The sequence below is a fragment of the Indicator indicator genome, chromosome 2 (genome assembly GCF_027791375.1).
Source record: "Indicator indicator isolate 239-I01 chromosome 2, UM_Iind_1.1, whole genome shotgun sequence".
NCBI classification, from domain to species: domain Eukaryota; kingdom Metazoa; phylum Chordata; class Aves; order Piciformes; family Indicatoridae; genus Indicator; species Indicator indicator.
In genome coordinates, this window is record NC_072011.1 from 50576196 (window position 1) to 50591634 (window position 15439).

Genomic DNA, 15439 nt, shown 5'->3' on the forward strand with positions numbered 1-15439 from the left:
AGTTTGATACAGCTTTTGTATTTACTCAATTAAAAGATGCATATGTGTGGTGCTGAGGGATATTGTTTAGCACCAGACTTGGCAGACTTAAATAATGGTTGGACTCACTGATCTGAAAGATCTTCCTGAAGTGATTTTATGATTCTATTCTATGATTCCATTAAGAAACCTCTAATATTCCAGGATCTCAAACAGTAAATGAACAGCACCCATGGTACCTTGCAGCAGCTGATGACCAAAATCAGAGGTTTCAGTGAATTAAAACAAAAATAAATTATGATTATTATTTTTGACAGATGCCTTCCTCCTGGGCTGATGTCTTTGCGCTCCCCTCGGGACTGGCCAGCCATGCTGCTGGCAGCCACTAGAGGATGCCCCCAGGGCACTCTGGAGGCAGCAGCAGCAGCAGCAGGTCAGGTGGGTTTGGGCCAGGGCATAGACTCTTGGTTCTTCTCCCAGGGCTGCTCCTTCCTCACCTGCAGCATTAGCACCCACGCCTTCACACACCTACAGGTTCATTTTACATTGCTTGAGGTTGCCTGAGGCTAATTTTGTCTGCAGTGGGTGGTGAGCCAGTGCAGGAATTTCCCCAAAAGCTTTGAACCTCTGCAGGGTGAGGGGAGGAGCAGGAGGTAGTGTTTCAAAGTGTGTAGAACTTCTAAAGCATTGGAAAGAGCAACAGCCCAGCATCCGTGCTTGCCTGAAACAGCATGTGCTGTACGGAGGAAGGCCACCACTGAAGGAGGAAGTGGCATCCCTCCTTTTCTGCCCACTACAGCATGAAAGCAGAGCCGGGCTGCAGGTCCCTCAGCAGACCCTAAGGACCTCAGGGGTGCCTCCCTTTCCCTGGTTAGTGAACACAGCCTGAGGGTTCCTCCCCAGTTGCTGGGTCAAATTCCTCCCTGGTGTAAGCTCCTGATTCCCCTCGGGCAGCCCTGCTCCCTTCCTAGGCTCCATGATTATCCAGTAAGCTGACCACGTCAGCTCCCTTTTTATAAAAGCATCTCTAGATCTCAGCCAAGAGTTTATTTGTTGAGTTTCTCTGAACTTTTCCTTTCTCCTTGCCTCCTGCCAAGGCCTAGAGATGGTACAAGCCCTGGAAGTAAATACAAAATGCCAAGCTTAGCTTTTTTAAGGTCACCGTAAACTGCGTGCTTATCTGCTTCCAGAATGTATAAGCCACAGATGTCATGTTGGGTCAGCCCAGAAGGATAAGGACTTGAAAGGTGGTTTTGGCTGTAAATATGAATAAATCAGGATCATGTAGGGGAAGTATGTTCTTGTATTCAAATAGCCTTTTATAATGTCAGACCTCTCCTTTTCCCTTAAAGGATCCATGTTCTTCTGGCAGCAAAGATCTTTTTATATCTCTGGGTTTTCACACTCTGCCCAGCAGCCTATCATAGGAAAGCACAAATCTACTAAATAGTAAAATGAGGGATTATTTCCACTCATCTGTTGACAGACATTTCTCCAAATTGGATCAAATGATTAAAGGTATTAGAATGACGTCTTGCAGATTGAGATCAAACCATTTGAAACCTTGAGACTGTTTCTCCTTTGCTTGGAAGGAACCACCAGAAATAGTTGTAGGTGCTAATTTCCCATTATTCTCACTAATGTGAAATTGTTAATTGGGATCTTTGAATATTTTACTTGCTTGAATCCTAACTGGGGGAGCTCAAGATGAAAGGACCGTGCAGTGGCTTGCTTCCCATCATGCTGTTTGGGGTCTCTTCCAATGCCTGAATGGTTCTTCCTCAAGTTGCTTACAACAAGAAGAGGGGTCCAGGCTGTGAAATATTCCAACATCTCACATTACGAAGATGGCACTGCTGAAAGTCAAATTCAATCAGAAGAAACGGGTAAAACTAGCACAGGGGCTATGGCTCATGAACTGGTTTTCGGTGTTTGCTGGAATCCTTGTTTTTAGCATGGGGCTGTTCCTCAAAATTGAACTCCGGAAGCGAAGTGAAGTGATGGACAATTCTGAAAGCCATTTTGTGCCCAATTCTTTGATATTGATGGGTATATTATCCTGCGCCTTCAATGGTTTTGCTGGCAAAATTTGTTACGATTCTCTGGATCCCGCTAAATTTGCCAAGTGGAAGCCTTTGCTGAAACCTTACCTGGCATTGTGTTTCTTCTTTAACATACTCCTTTTCTTTGTTGCTCTGATTTGCTTCCTCATGCGGGGCTCTCTGGAGAGCACGCTGGCACAGGGGCTCAAGAATGGTATGAAGTTCTACCGGGACACAGACACCCCTGGAAGATGCTTCATGAAGAAGACCATTGACATGCTTCAGATTGAGTTCAAATGCTGTGGGAACAGCGGCTTCAAAGATTGGTTTGAAATTCAGTGGATCAGCAACAGATATCTGGACTTCAGCTCCAAAGAAGTGAAAGAGTAAGTGACTTAGTGGGGCTTCTCTAGTGTAGTATCATTATTTTATCAGCATTATACTAAAGAAATGTATATCCCAGCAAACACTAACTGGAAGGGGGTTCGTATCAATTGGGTTTTCTCTCTACTCTTGCTCACGAAGCATCCCAAGTGATCAGGTAGTTTGCTTCCTCCCCTGACAAATTCCTCTAACATTATCCAGAACATAAAAATATAAAGTATCAAAATACAAGCCACACATACCTACTACCAAAACCAACAGGAAAGTATCAGAACTTCACTTGAATAGTGAAGATTTAAGAAATTTTGAAATAGTGAATTGTTGGTGGATAGAAAGTGAAGGTCTAGGAAATCTTCCTAAAGCACATTTCAATGCAACTTATTAAGTTCCTAAAAAAAGAATTCCCTGTATGTATACAGTTGATACCAATTTTAATAGAAACAGTAATGCTTTACCAGTAACTTGGGAGGGTTAATTTTTTATTACTATTTTTATTTTTGCTGAATGGATTACTTCAGTGCTGTGACAACATTGTCAACATCTGTTGATCTTCCTACCTTTTCACAGAATCCCTTACAACCAAATGCATTTCAAATTCTCCTCTGTCTAAAAACATGCTTAATAGCAACATATTTCAATATATATACTTGTGCCACATTTTTTTAAAACCTCATATGAAAACAGCCCTGGTTTCTTCTATACAAAACAGAACAGACTGTTGACCAGAAACACCTTAATACCTCTGATGTCAGTGCCTAAAGATGCAGTAATCTCAAAATCAGGTTAGGTCCAGTAAGCACAAGTGAAAAATAAACATGAGAACAAACAAACTTTTGAAATTAAAAAATGAGCACTAAGCAAAAATACCCACAATATTTTAAAATATTAACCACTGGGTGAAGAGGTCATTAGTGTTCTTTAGAAACTTAATTCATTAATATTCAGACTCTCTGGTTGCACAAAGGGTCTTGTAAACTGGAAGCAATCTGAGTTTTAAGTATACTGCCTTAACTAAAAATGTCTGAAGTAATTTTGGAAAAAGCTTTGTGTATCTCTAGTGACCCTGCCTGGCAGTGTAAATGGTATTTCACCTTTTTGTCTCTCTGCACATCGTTTTGATTGGTTGGGTGGTCAGGTTGTTTTTGCAATTCTGAACTAGAACTTTGTAGTGTTACAGACTCAACCTATTGCACTGTGGGGTTCTAACAAATACATTCACTATTTAACAAGATAGTATTCACATTGAGAAGTTCTGTCCATGGGTATAAATAACTACTGGAAAACATAACAAGTTCACCTTGCCAGTATTATATGGAGATTTGAGAGCAGTAACTTAATCCAGCAGCAGAGGAAGGGCAAAGCACAGAGAGAAAATGAGGTTATATTGTCCTTAATAAACACTATCTTGTTTGTGGCTGAGACTCAGGGCAATTTCTTTGTATGACTGAGGCAGGAAGTAGGGCATTAAAAATCCATAAATGGATGTTGATGAGTAAATTAAAGGTTTGAACCATCAGTGGTTCACAATCTCTTCTCACGTTCCTAGTGGGATATTCTGGGCCCTTTGAAGTCAGTAGCAAAATTCTTCCTAATTCCAGGGAAAGTGGAAGTCCATCCTCAGCACTTTGTAGAGCAAAGGAATGATCTAATCTCTCTGAAAACAATGGCACATTTACACATCAATGGAAATTAGACCAAACTCTGAGCACACTCCACATTTAGAGGTGAGACCTCAGCTGCATTTGGTGTTTAGATATATTTAGGTCAGAGCATGAAGTGAAATTTTGGTTCAGCAGGCTCTTGCAATCATCTCTCTATGGTACAGCTTTTAAATATCTACAAGCTACAAGCAACTCAGATTTTTTTTTTCACTTTTCTAGATCACTGATGATCATTCTGTCATTTTCTATGCAAAATGGCATTTTTTAGAGTTGCAGTCCTCTTATTATAGTTTTGGTTTGTTTTTGTTTTTTTGCAGTGCCAGATATATGTATTTTGCAGATATACTTCTAAGAGTGTCACATCTAAACACCTCCTAAGACAACAAAATAAAGGGCACAGACTCAAATGAACAATAGTTGGTGAGATACTGCAAGGACTCAGAAATTTTTCAACATTCTGATGCTGAAGCATGTTTCATGTTTTAAGTACTGGCTACCTTCCCAAGCCAAGAATAAATGCATATCCCTTTCCTGGAGCTATTATCATCAAAGAGGAGCTATTAGATTTACTGGATCAATGGCTTAACTGGATACGGTGGGTCCTAACACTGTTATGGGTCCTCTTCCAAGCTCAGGTCACTTCCAGCTTCTCTCTTACACCCTTACTATACTGTGATCACTCTCTTCTGACTGCCCTTCCTGAACTTTCTCTCTGCAACTCATTTAAAAATTAATGTCTTTGAAGTAGCGACCCAAGAGGGCACATTTCCATCATGAAGAGCTAATTATAGACCCAAGGTAGCCTTGACATAGAGAAGGATTTCAGAAAGGAGAAATACTCAGGACAAACACTGCTGTATAATCAGGAGATGCAAAGAAATGACATGGCCAGGAGGCAATGGAAAATCTGTGTTGCCTTTGCTTTCCTTTCTCATGCCAGTTTGCTCCAGTGTGTCTTTATATGCGTGTGTTGTATTCATGCTTCCTTCTGCCCTTGCCCATAGTCGGATCAAAAGCAATGTGGATGGAAGGTACTTGGTGGACGGCGTCCCTTTCAGCTGCTGCAACCCCAGCTCCCCAAGACCCTGCATCCAGTACCAGGTCACCAACAACTCAGCTCACTACAGCTACGACTACCAAACGGAGGAGCTGAACCTCTGGCGCCGTGGCTGCCGAGAAGCCCTCCTGCAATACTACAGCAGCATGATGAGCTCTATGGGTGCTGTTGTCCTCCTCGTCTGGCTTTTTGAGGTAACCCTCCTCCCTCAGCTCTGCTTTGCTGAAGTGCCAGTTCCAGGGGACAGTGTTTTTCAGCGTGGACTTTTGAGTTAAAAGATCATATCTATTTAAAATAAACTGTTTGCCACTGTTCGTTGGCTGAGAGAACACCTAATAGTGATCATCTGTGTAAGGCATGAAAGGTCTCAGGCTGCAGACGCATCTGGGAAGCATGAGGTTTGGGTTAGATTACAGAACCCTCCCTTCAGAGCAAGGGGTCAGAGTCTCAACTCTCTCACAGCAAGAGGGAAAAAGGGACTGATTTTCTTCCAAATGCAGAGCAAAACAGATGCTAATACAGCCCAGAGAAGATGCTTGTGGGCACCACAACGCAAAGTGCAGCTTTGCTGGTAAAATACCGTTCATTTGATGTGAGGAAACAGTGTCCTTCTGTTCTGGGAGACGGCCAGTTTTCTAGCTGGGGTGTTTAATCAACACTAATATGAAGGGAGCTTGGGCTGGCAGTGGCACGAGGGCTGGCATGTGAGGTGCTGGATATGGAAGTAGGGCAGGACTAGATGGCAAACAGAGAGAGTGCAGCTCACTGTGAGACATGGAGAGCAGCAGATCCTTTCTAACCCTGGAAATGGCTGCTGAAAATGGCATTGCCTATGTTAAATAATTTAGCCAGCTTTAAAAAAATTCAGATAAATGGAAATTTTAAAAAATATTCATTATATTTCAATAAAAGCACTGGCCTACATCCTTCTGGGAGTGAGGATGCTTTTTAGAAGATAAACACCTACCCAAATAATCTGTGAACTCAAAAAATCACCATAAAGTTATTTCATGGTGTATTATTTAAAAATAACTTTACTGCACAGCTGGGAAATTAACTACCTCCTTGAAGTGTTCATATTCTGGTAAGAAAAGAAAGAGAAACTCCTGTCTCAGCCTTGATTCAAATGAAAGTTCTGAAAGAGAGAAGAATTTCAACTGTATAAGAAAATCAGAAGGAAATTTTTAAACTGTGCAGGAAAATGCACTGAAATACTAATGCCAGCTGTGAAAAGTCATGATTGGGAGCCTATCTCTGCTGACTCGTAGGAGATTAATGACAGTGGCATGTCAACATTAACAGTAGTGATAAAAATACAGTTTATGTTCTAACTCTTCAAACTATAGTTAGTTGTTTTTGTTTTTTTTCGACTTGTGGCATAATGAGAAATACAATCTTCTCTTTTCTTCGTTGTCTTTCAAAATACAAGGCAAGCTTTTTTTTTTTTTTTCAGGCAATTAGATACTTGGGGCAAAACTTTAAAGAAATACGACAATCTTCAGTTGTATTAATCCGCTCTCCTGAATATTTATGACTTCCTTGGTATTCTACTAGTTCTGGGTCTCAAACTCCATCTGCTTTGAAGGCAGACTTTGAAGGGAGGAAGCAAAGCAAGAACCAAATACTAATTTTGTCCCCTTTGAAATATAACTACTTTCTCTAAGTTGCAGTCAGTGTAGGAAACAGTTTTATACTGAGTAGAAATGCAGCAGAGGCCCTGACTCCTGGCCAAGGCAAGATGTGGGTCTGACTAGTGTGTGACCCAGTGGGCTTCTGGCTCCATGCTCCCCATTTTCCCTTTGACTGTCTTGCTGAGAAGTTAAAGGAAAGTTCAAAAGCAAAGGAGCAGCCTGATTTGCTTTGCACATAGAGCTGCTGTGAACTCAGGCCAAGTGGCATGGCCACAGCATCTGCCCAGCAAAGCCCTTCTGGGAGCCAGCTGAGGACTATCCCAGCTGGGTGGGTGGTATTGAGGTGGGGAAGTGAGGACAGAGCATGGAGGGAAACACTAACTGCAGCTGTTACTTTGAACTGTGGAAAAATGCAACATGCCAAATGGGTGCAGGAACCTCAGGGAAGGCCTTGTAGGTTTAACATTTCTATATTCAATGCAAGAAAGACCAAACCTATTTTGAAGCATCAAAATTTCTGTTTGGAAAAAAAAAGCAGCATGTCATATTTTCTGGAAATATGCTATTATCCACATGTTGCTTTTACTAGCAAAAGCTGTAGGCTTCCCATGATTGATAACCAGTCATGAGAGTGACAGAAAAAGATCACACCCTGCTCTAGCTAAGCCGCCTCAGGGTAAACCCTGGCAAACAGATGGGTTTTGCTGCAGAAGGTCAATTAGAGCAAGCTTGGCTGTCTTCTTGACCTGCCTTGGGCAGCAAAGAGGAAATGGGGGGTTCAAGGGTGCTCTGAATGAAACATTCAGGGAGGGCAGTAGCTGGTTCCTGAGATGCTCCCTGTCCTTCACCTGCATGTGTGGCTCTCAATAGATTACAGTCACTGACTGCAGTGGATGAGACCCTGACATTCATCTTAGATATGGTGTCGCAGAGGGAGCCCAGCACCGAGCTCCAGGAGGTGGGAACCCAGGAAAGCTATGAGACACGATCTGAAGGTGCATTGCACATCATGTGCTGAAGAGTAAACTCTCTGGTGTACTAAATACTAGGAGTGAACTCCTGATTATCCTGAAAGCAGCCCACAGGCAGCAGGGACCCTCCAGAAGGACACAGTTTGATCTACTGGCACAGAGTGAGGGGCTGAGCATGCAGTGGTGCAGGGAGGTGCACCAACCCAGCCCGCCCATAGCTAGCTCTTGAGAAACACTTGTTCTTCCTGCCACTTTAAAGTTGATGTAAAATGACAGGAGTTTGCATGACTGTTTGTCCATTGGCTAGGGGAAATCATCACTCAGCAAGACTGGGCTAGCTTTGGGACCCTCATGGCCAAGCCTTCTCTGATGGATTGTAATTAAGCACAGGTCTACAGACTGGTTGAGGCTGAAAAGGACTCTTGTCCACAACCCCCTGCTCAAGCAGGGGCACCTGGAGCTGGTGGTTCAGAATCATGTCCAGATGGCTTTTGAGTAGCTCCGCGGAGGAACCTGGGCAACCTGTCCCAGTGCTCGCTCACCCTCACAGTAAAGAAGTGTCTCCTGACATTCAAACAGAAGTTCCTGTGTTTCAGTTTGTGCACACAACCTCTTGTCCTGCTGCTGGACACCACTTAAAAGAGCCTGGCTCCATCTTCTTTGCATCCTCCCTTCGGGTACTTGCACACATTGATGAGAATCCCCTTGAGCCATCTGTTCTCCAGGCTGAACATTCCCAGATCTCTCAGCCTTTTCATACAGAAGGGGCGCTCTGATCTCTTCATCACCTCAGTAGCCCTTTATTGGACTCCTCTCAGTAATCCTACATCCCTCTTGTGCTGAGGAACCCAGAACCCAGACACAGCACTCCTGCTGTGGTCTCACAAGTGCTGAGTAAAATGATAGGATCACCTTCCCCAACCTGCTGTCAGTGCTTTGTCTAACATAACCCAGGATACCATTCACCTTCATTGACGCTGCTGCTGCCTCACGTTCAACTCGGTGTCCACTATGACCACAAAGCCCTTTACTGCCAAGCTGCTTTCATCCAGTCATACCCAGACTATACTGGTGTGGGGGAGTGTTCCTTCCCTGGTGAAGATGAACTGATGGTCCAAGTATAGAGCAACATGGAGGCCATCTTTTGCATCCAGACCTATTAATCTTCACTTGCAACAGACACTAATATGGAGGATATTGGTCTTGTGACTGAAAGCAGCAAAACTGGAGCTCAGATTGAAAGGAAGATGTTGAAGGTTTTAAATCCCAAGGCTAGTGTGTCACTTCTTATGAGTTTTGTAGAATAGTGGTTGAGCTGATTTAAGTCATCATAACATTGGGTAGATCCACAACAAAATGAGACTTCTTCCATATCCAGGGGCAGCAGAAACTCAAAGGAGAACCAAGGTGTTGCAAAATATGTAGTCCTATGCTAAACAGGATGAAAATTTGCCTTTGGATATGGAAGCATTTGATGAAGCTTGTTTGTTTGATCAATATTTTTTCCTTTCCTGGTCTTGAATGAAGGCAAAGAAGCATGAACATCTGAAAATTTTGAGAGTAACCAATGGTAATTTCAATCTTCTAAGAGTTTCCAAACACTGATCATACATAAACAGGATGGCCAAGGTAGATAGGGTAATGAATGGTCCACAAAGTATACGCCTGAGCAGTCCCATGAGTCAAAAAGACATATGTGAATTTTGCTGTTGGCCATGTGATGTAGCCAAATCCCAAATCTAAATGTGCCCAGGTGCCTGATGCTGTAATACTACATGACAGTTTGCAAGCTTTCTTCATCTCTAGTTCAAAAGCTTCAACAAAGAGCAGCACATTTCAGATGCAGGGAAGCTTTCCATGTGGCCTCAGCTGTGTCACCAGGTAGGCATTCCACTGGGATGTAGAACTTTTGAGCCATTAGGGTTTAGGATGACCAGAGGTAATCACTTCCTTGGGAATTTGTATAGAGAAGCATCATACTTCCCTTAGAGAACAAATCCTATGAGGTTGTAAACAACAATAAGTGGCCTCAATCTTAGTTTTCTATCTATCACACAAAAGACTAAACTGGTCCTGCTGTGGTCCCATCCTTAGCAGCTGTTCTACCACCTCCCTCTTCTGGGCACTGTCTTTCTCTCCTTCACAGATGAATCACTTTTCTTCAAAAGCACCACAATGGTGGAAGTCAGATTGTTCTGAAGGGTGGCAGAAGGCAGGAGACTGGCTAAAAACATTCTTTCCCTCTGGAGGCAGGTTTGGGTTGTTGCCAGTATCAGGGGTGTTACACCAGCATAATGCAGTAGAAAAAGTCTGGGCCAGGACTGCTGGGATTGCTAAGTATTGTATTAGAAATATAAATTTGTTTTAGATGGAGCCAGTGACAGACACAGACCACCTGCTCCCTTCTTTTCCTTATTTGCACCTACCTATATAAAAGCAAAATCAAGATTTGAAGTAGTCAAGTTGATGGTTCAAATCCTACTGCTGCTCTGCTCTGCACAGATGCCAATTCATGAATACATTTCCTTGGTCAGATTAATGGACATAATAAACATATTAAGGTCAATGTGAAGTGAAAATATTTAGAGTTAAAACTGAGAGGATAGCATTGCACATATAAAGAGCCTTATGGATATCTAGTGCACAGGGGCAGTGGTTTCATTAAAATTTCCCAGGAGGCACCAACTCTGTGAAAGGATGTGGGGACAAGCTCCTTGTGCACATGGCCACATTAAGCTGCTGTTCCTTCAGCAGCCAGCACATACTTTTTTGTAAGTTGATGCATCCACTTATTGCTTATCAACCATCACACTTCCCATGGTGCTCATGAATTCAGACCTCCACCCTCTCCTTTCTGACTTGTGAAGGAACATTTTCCCCCCACCAGCTGTCCCTCATCCCTCCTGGCCCTCTCAAGGAGGAAGGCTGTTCAGTATCTCCTCTTGTGTGAAGAGGCTGTTTGGTGCCTAGGGCTTTTTGCTCAAGCTACCAGCCTGGGCTGCTGATAGCAGCAGATAGTGAAAGATGTAGACAAGGGTATAAAGTTCACCTGATGCTCTTTGTCTTTTCCATTGCATGATACAGATGTCTGTGATGGTTGGCTTGCGTCTCCTGCACACCTCTCTAGAAAGCATTCCGAATCCTGAAGACCCTGAATGTGAAAGCGAAGGGTGGGTCCTGGAGAACAGCCTGAAGGACACTTTCAAGTCTGCACTGGAGAATTTAAAAAAGATTGGTAAGTTCAATCAGGTGGAAGCAGGCACCGAAGGGGCCGAAGGAGAAGAAGGTGGGAAGACACAAACTGTTGCAACAGTCAGTTGAGCTTCTAATTGATGTGGACTTTTTATCAAAGAGGAATAAAAAAAAAAACAAAAACTGAGAATTGAGAATATCTATGTTTCCAAAGCTATGTATCAACCATCAGAATACACATTTCTACACATGCAAGTTTTTTGTGTATGGGAGTATACAATATAGTGCACCTTGGGAGAGCACACTTATCCACATTAATACGGTGAGTACACCATATTAATATCTTCTTGGGGAAGCACCCCACTTGTTTTCATCAGGAACAGTGAATTTAAAATAAACTAAAATTCCTAGCATCATGCAGTGACCCATTCCATCATATTTTGAAATTAAAAGTGGAATTTGGAAATTTTTTTCCCCTCAAGTTGTTTTTCAGCATACTTTATATACTTCAATTGTTTTTCTGGGGAGTAACATGGCTAGAAGTCAAAGTAAAAAGGATTTCCAGAATTGTATATAACTTAGTATACAGGTATTTTTACAAGCCTCTCATACCATGTGATTTTTGTTCATGTGCTCCACAATGGTACTTTCTGCTGTATTCTTAAGATGTACATAGAACAAAATGCAAACCTCATGCTGAGAATGTACGCATCAAGCAAAAACTGTAATTTAATGAAACAGCACAAGCATCATGGAAACATTAAGGTAAGAATGATGTGGTTTGTTTCCCAGCGTGTTTTCAGCATGTATATCTTCAATGAGTGTGTTGTAGACTCATGCTTCGCCTTGTATTTAAACAAGCAGAAGCTTAGAAGATTCCTCTTGTAACAGGTGGAATTGATGATGTGAGCATGTGCTTGTTATGGTAATTCTGGACATTTTAAAAAGTGTGTAATCTCAGAGCTTGCTCCAGAGTATTCAAGCCCAACTATTAAAAAAACCCCAAAAAAACAAACAACAAAATACCAAAAAGCTACCTAGAATTAACACTTCAAATGTTTTCCAGGGTGCTAGAAAATGGATAACCATTCATCTGCAAGTACATCAAGCCTCAAACTTAGAGGCCAGGGAAAAGTAAGTTTAAATCAGCCCCCAGTGTATGAATTTTACAAGTTTTGTTTTTCTTTATCAGTGATAAGGGTACCCTCCATTATATTTTTTTAAGTCAAAGGGAAGGTACATTTTGCCTATGTTTCATCTCTCCAAACATATTGTCATAGAATCATAGAATGCAAGGTTGGGAGAGACCTCAAGGATCATCTGGTCCAACCTTTCTAGTTAATAGTATAATTTAAATGAGATGGCCCAGCACCCTGTCAAGCTGAGTGTTAAAAACTGTGCAATGTAAGGGAATTCACTGGTCCCCCTGGGAGATTATTGCACTAATTGTTGTCATGGTGAAAAATTTTCTTCTGGAGTCCAAGAAGTGGGAGGACCCTGTTCTCATATACAAAGTTGGAATAAAACATGGAAAGAGTTTGCTGTGGTGCATGGCCTCTAGTAAGAACAGAGAATCATCTTGAGTTTATCTGCAGCTGCCAGATATTTGAAACTAAGGGGAAAAAAAGCCTAAGAGAGCAAGCCCAACCTCCAGATGCAGACATCTCAATACTTCAGCTACAAGCCAGGCACAACACTTACTTTTTATCCTGGTTGTGCAAAACCTCTAGTTCTCTGCAGTATACCTGAGTCTTCTCAGTGAGTTCCTTCCACCTGGCTGGTGGTTGATCTTCAAACAAAGCCATGTTTGCAACTGCTTGATCATTGCATAGCCTCTTAGTTTTCACTCTTAATCACTTGTATACTTGGCCCAGCAGCACTCAGCTCCTCCATCTTTTATTCAAACTCCTGATAGGATGGACAGACCAGTTCACAGCAGGACAGGCAAGGGGACATGTCTGTACATCAAGCTGTAGTCTACATCTCAACGGCCAGGCTGTTCCAGGCCATCCATCTGCATACAAGATGTGATTGTGACAGGTATTTGTGGCATCCTTTCACTTTTTCAAGGCTGGTCAAAGGTTTTAACTTCAATTACAATACTGAATCAAAAAGTCAACTCTGTTCTTTTGTGAATAAGACTGACTAGAACAAGGGCACTAACATAAAAGCCAACCTGCTACTCACCACAGCCTATCGTCTACTGCTTTGCTGAGGGACACTCTGCATGGCAGAACTGTACAAACCAGACCAACTCCTTCCTTCTCAGTAAGACAGCGCTGCAACAGCTGCTCCTTCCAGTTGGTCCATTAGGGAAGAACAGGATTGTGGATGACACATGATGTGGCCACATATATCAGAGAAGATCTTTCCAGTGGACTCACACATGGATAGAAGCTGTGTTACAAGGATTAATACAGTTTTTTCCTTGTGAGGCTTCAGTGTGCTGTGATCTGTACCAGTTACTTGACTAGACATCTGATTTTACAAAGACATCTAGATGACTGCCCTAGAAATCTGTTTTAGACCACTGATTTAGCCAGGACTCTCCAATTATTTGTGGTCTCTATTTTTTTTTCCCAGTCTCTATTTTTTTTTCCCCAGTCTATTGCTATAGTGACATAGTAAATTGTCAAGTTATTATTTCAATGCCACACTGGAGAAGCCAGTTCCTATAGCAAGGGTATCATGGTATTTAGGCAGGTAAAGAGACCGTCTAAGACAGGTTTATGAAGACTAGCACTGGAATCCAGATTTTATACAAATAAGAATAGTGTATATGCTAGTGCTGTCTAAAATAAGGCCTCCTGGTTAATGAAGATCTTTGTAAAATCTTATGATCAAGATTGTAACATGACTGCTTTGTAAAATATTACATGTAATATATAATTTGTCTAATCTTACATATACTTTGTGACATTGCAAATGCTGTTGTAGATGAAGATATCTCTGCTGCCTGCAAATGTAATTGTAGGTATTAAAAATTATATTGCAAGTAAAGACCTATTTAAAGAAAATGTTTAAATATATACAATACAGATTTCTTGAATTTGCCTTGCTGCTGACTTTTTTGCTTCTGAATTAATTTTTTTGGACCTGCTTTATGCATTCCTATAGGTGGGAAGATTTCCCCCCCCCTATATAATGCTCTAAGGGAAAGCAAACCTTCCTCACGTGCCCAGTTAAGCTCAGGAGGAGCAAATGGACCCCCCTAAATCACTTGCCTGTTACTAGAAATGGAATGTGCTGGACCACTTCAGTAACATTCCTTTGTAGTACACAGGAATTAAAACTTCACAGGCCTTAACTTCCAGATGTGCTCAACAAGTGAAACCACCAGCATCCTCCTCACTATCTTTGACAATCAGCTAAACTGGGTTTATACCCTTTCCCCCCCCACCATTTAAATCAAACTTGTACCAAAATTTCAAAGGAAAGCATTGTTGTTATTTTAAGTTTAAGTCTAAAGCTCACGTAGTCAAATCCACCTGCAGCAATCCAACAAATTCGAGAGCCGTGCCCTGATTGTCAAACTAATAAACTTCAGAAGGATATGAGCTTAATTCACACAAACCAGGCCACTTCTTTTTAGGTAACTCCATACGGATTACCGGCTTAAATCCAAGTACCCAGATCTGAAAGCCAGAGCCAGCCCAAGGCTCTGAAGTGTCAGCTTTTAAGAAATACAATTTATTTCTTAAATTACAAAGAACGTTCTACTTCACTGATGACATTTATTTCAGGGGACACAGAATGTTCACTAAAGTGCTTTAAAGGAGGAAATATAAACAGCTTCCTTAAAGCTATTAATTCCTAAGTAGCCTTAATACAATGGATAAGATTAGCCTCCACGTATTACATGAGCTTGGATATTTTGTAACACCAGCGTGCAGCTTAGCAAAGAGCATGGGAACGCTATATCGGGCTCATAGGCACCACGCACCTCCTGGCTAATGGTCAGGGAAGATTTTCAAGGCTGACAAAAAGAAAAAAGGATCCCAGCAAAACAGTTACGTATTTCCACCTCATTTGTTTGGTTTGTAAAATAAACGCAAACACTGTTCTTACCATAATCAATGTAAACTGGGTATGGATCACAAATGCTTATCCAGACAAAAAAAAACAAAACCAAAACAAAGCCCCCCAAAAACCCAAAGAGCTTTATTGAGATTAGTTAATTAAGAGATAAGGGGCCAGGAAAATAGAATGATGTCATGTGATAACAGCCCCCTGTGGGGAGACAAAGGCTTAGGCAAGTTTATTTCTGGTAGCAGCAGTGCAGCTATCTCAAATCCTCAAACCTCAAGTACTGTGTATGTGGAACTTTTTTTTAATATTAGAAAAAACAACAAATAAACAAACCAACCCAACCCAACATATCAGGCCTACAATGACTGACTGAAACATTGACTTAGCAAAGCACCTCTCTCAAAGCACCTGCATTTGCTGATCCTGTGTCACTTCACAGGTGTTACTGAATTTTGATTCAATGCACATTTGTGAGGTGGAACAGCTGGAGAAA

General features: G+C 41.8%; 1 protein-coding gene across 1 annotated transcript; it reads left to right on the plus strand.

Moving 5' to 3' along the window:
• The first annotated feature begins 1826 nt into the window (after positions 1 to 1826).
• Positions 1827 to 11046, plus strand: PRPH2 (peripherin 2). The gene is made up of 3 exons (XM_054399134.1): positions 1827 to 2407; positions 5071 to 5317; positions 10810 to 11046. The coding sequence occupies exons 1-3, from the start codon at positions 1827 to 1829 to the stop codon at positions 11044 to 11046; spliced, it is 1065 nt and encodes a 354-aa protein (XP_054255109.1).
• Positions 11047 to 15439: the final 4393 nt, after the last annotated feature.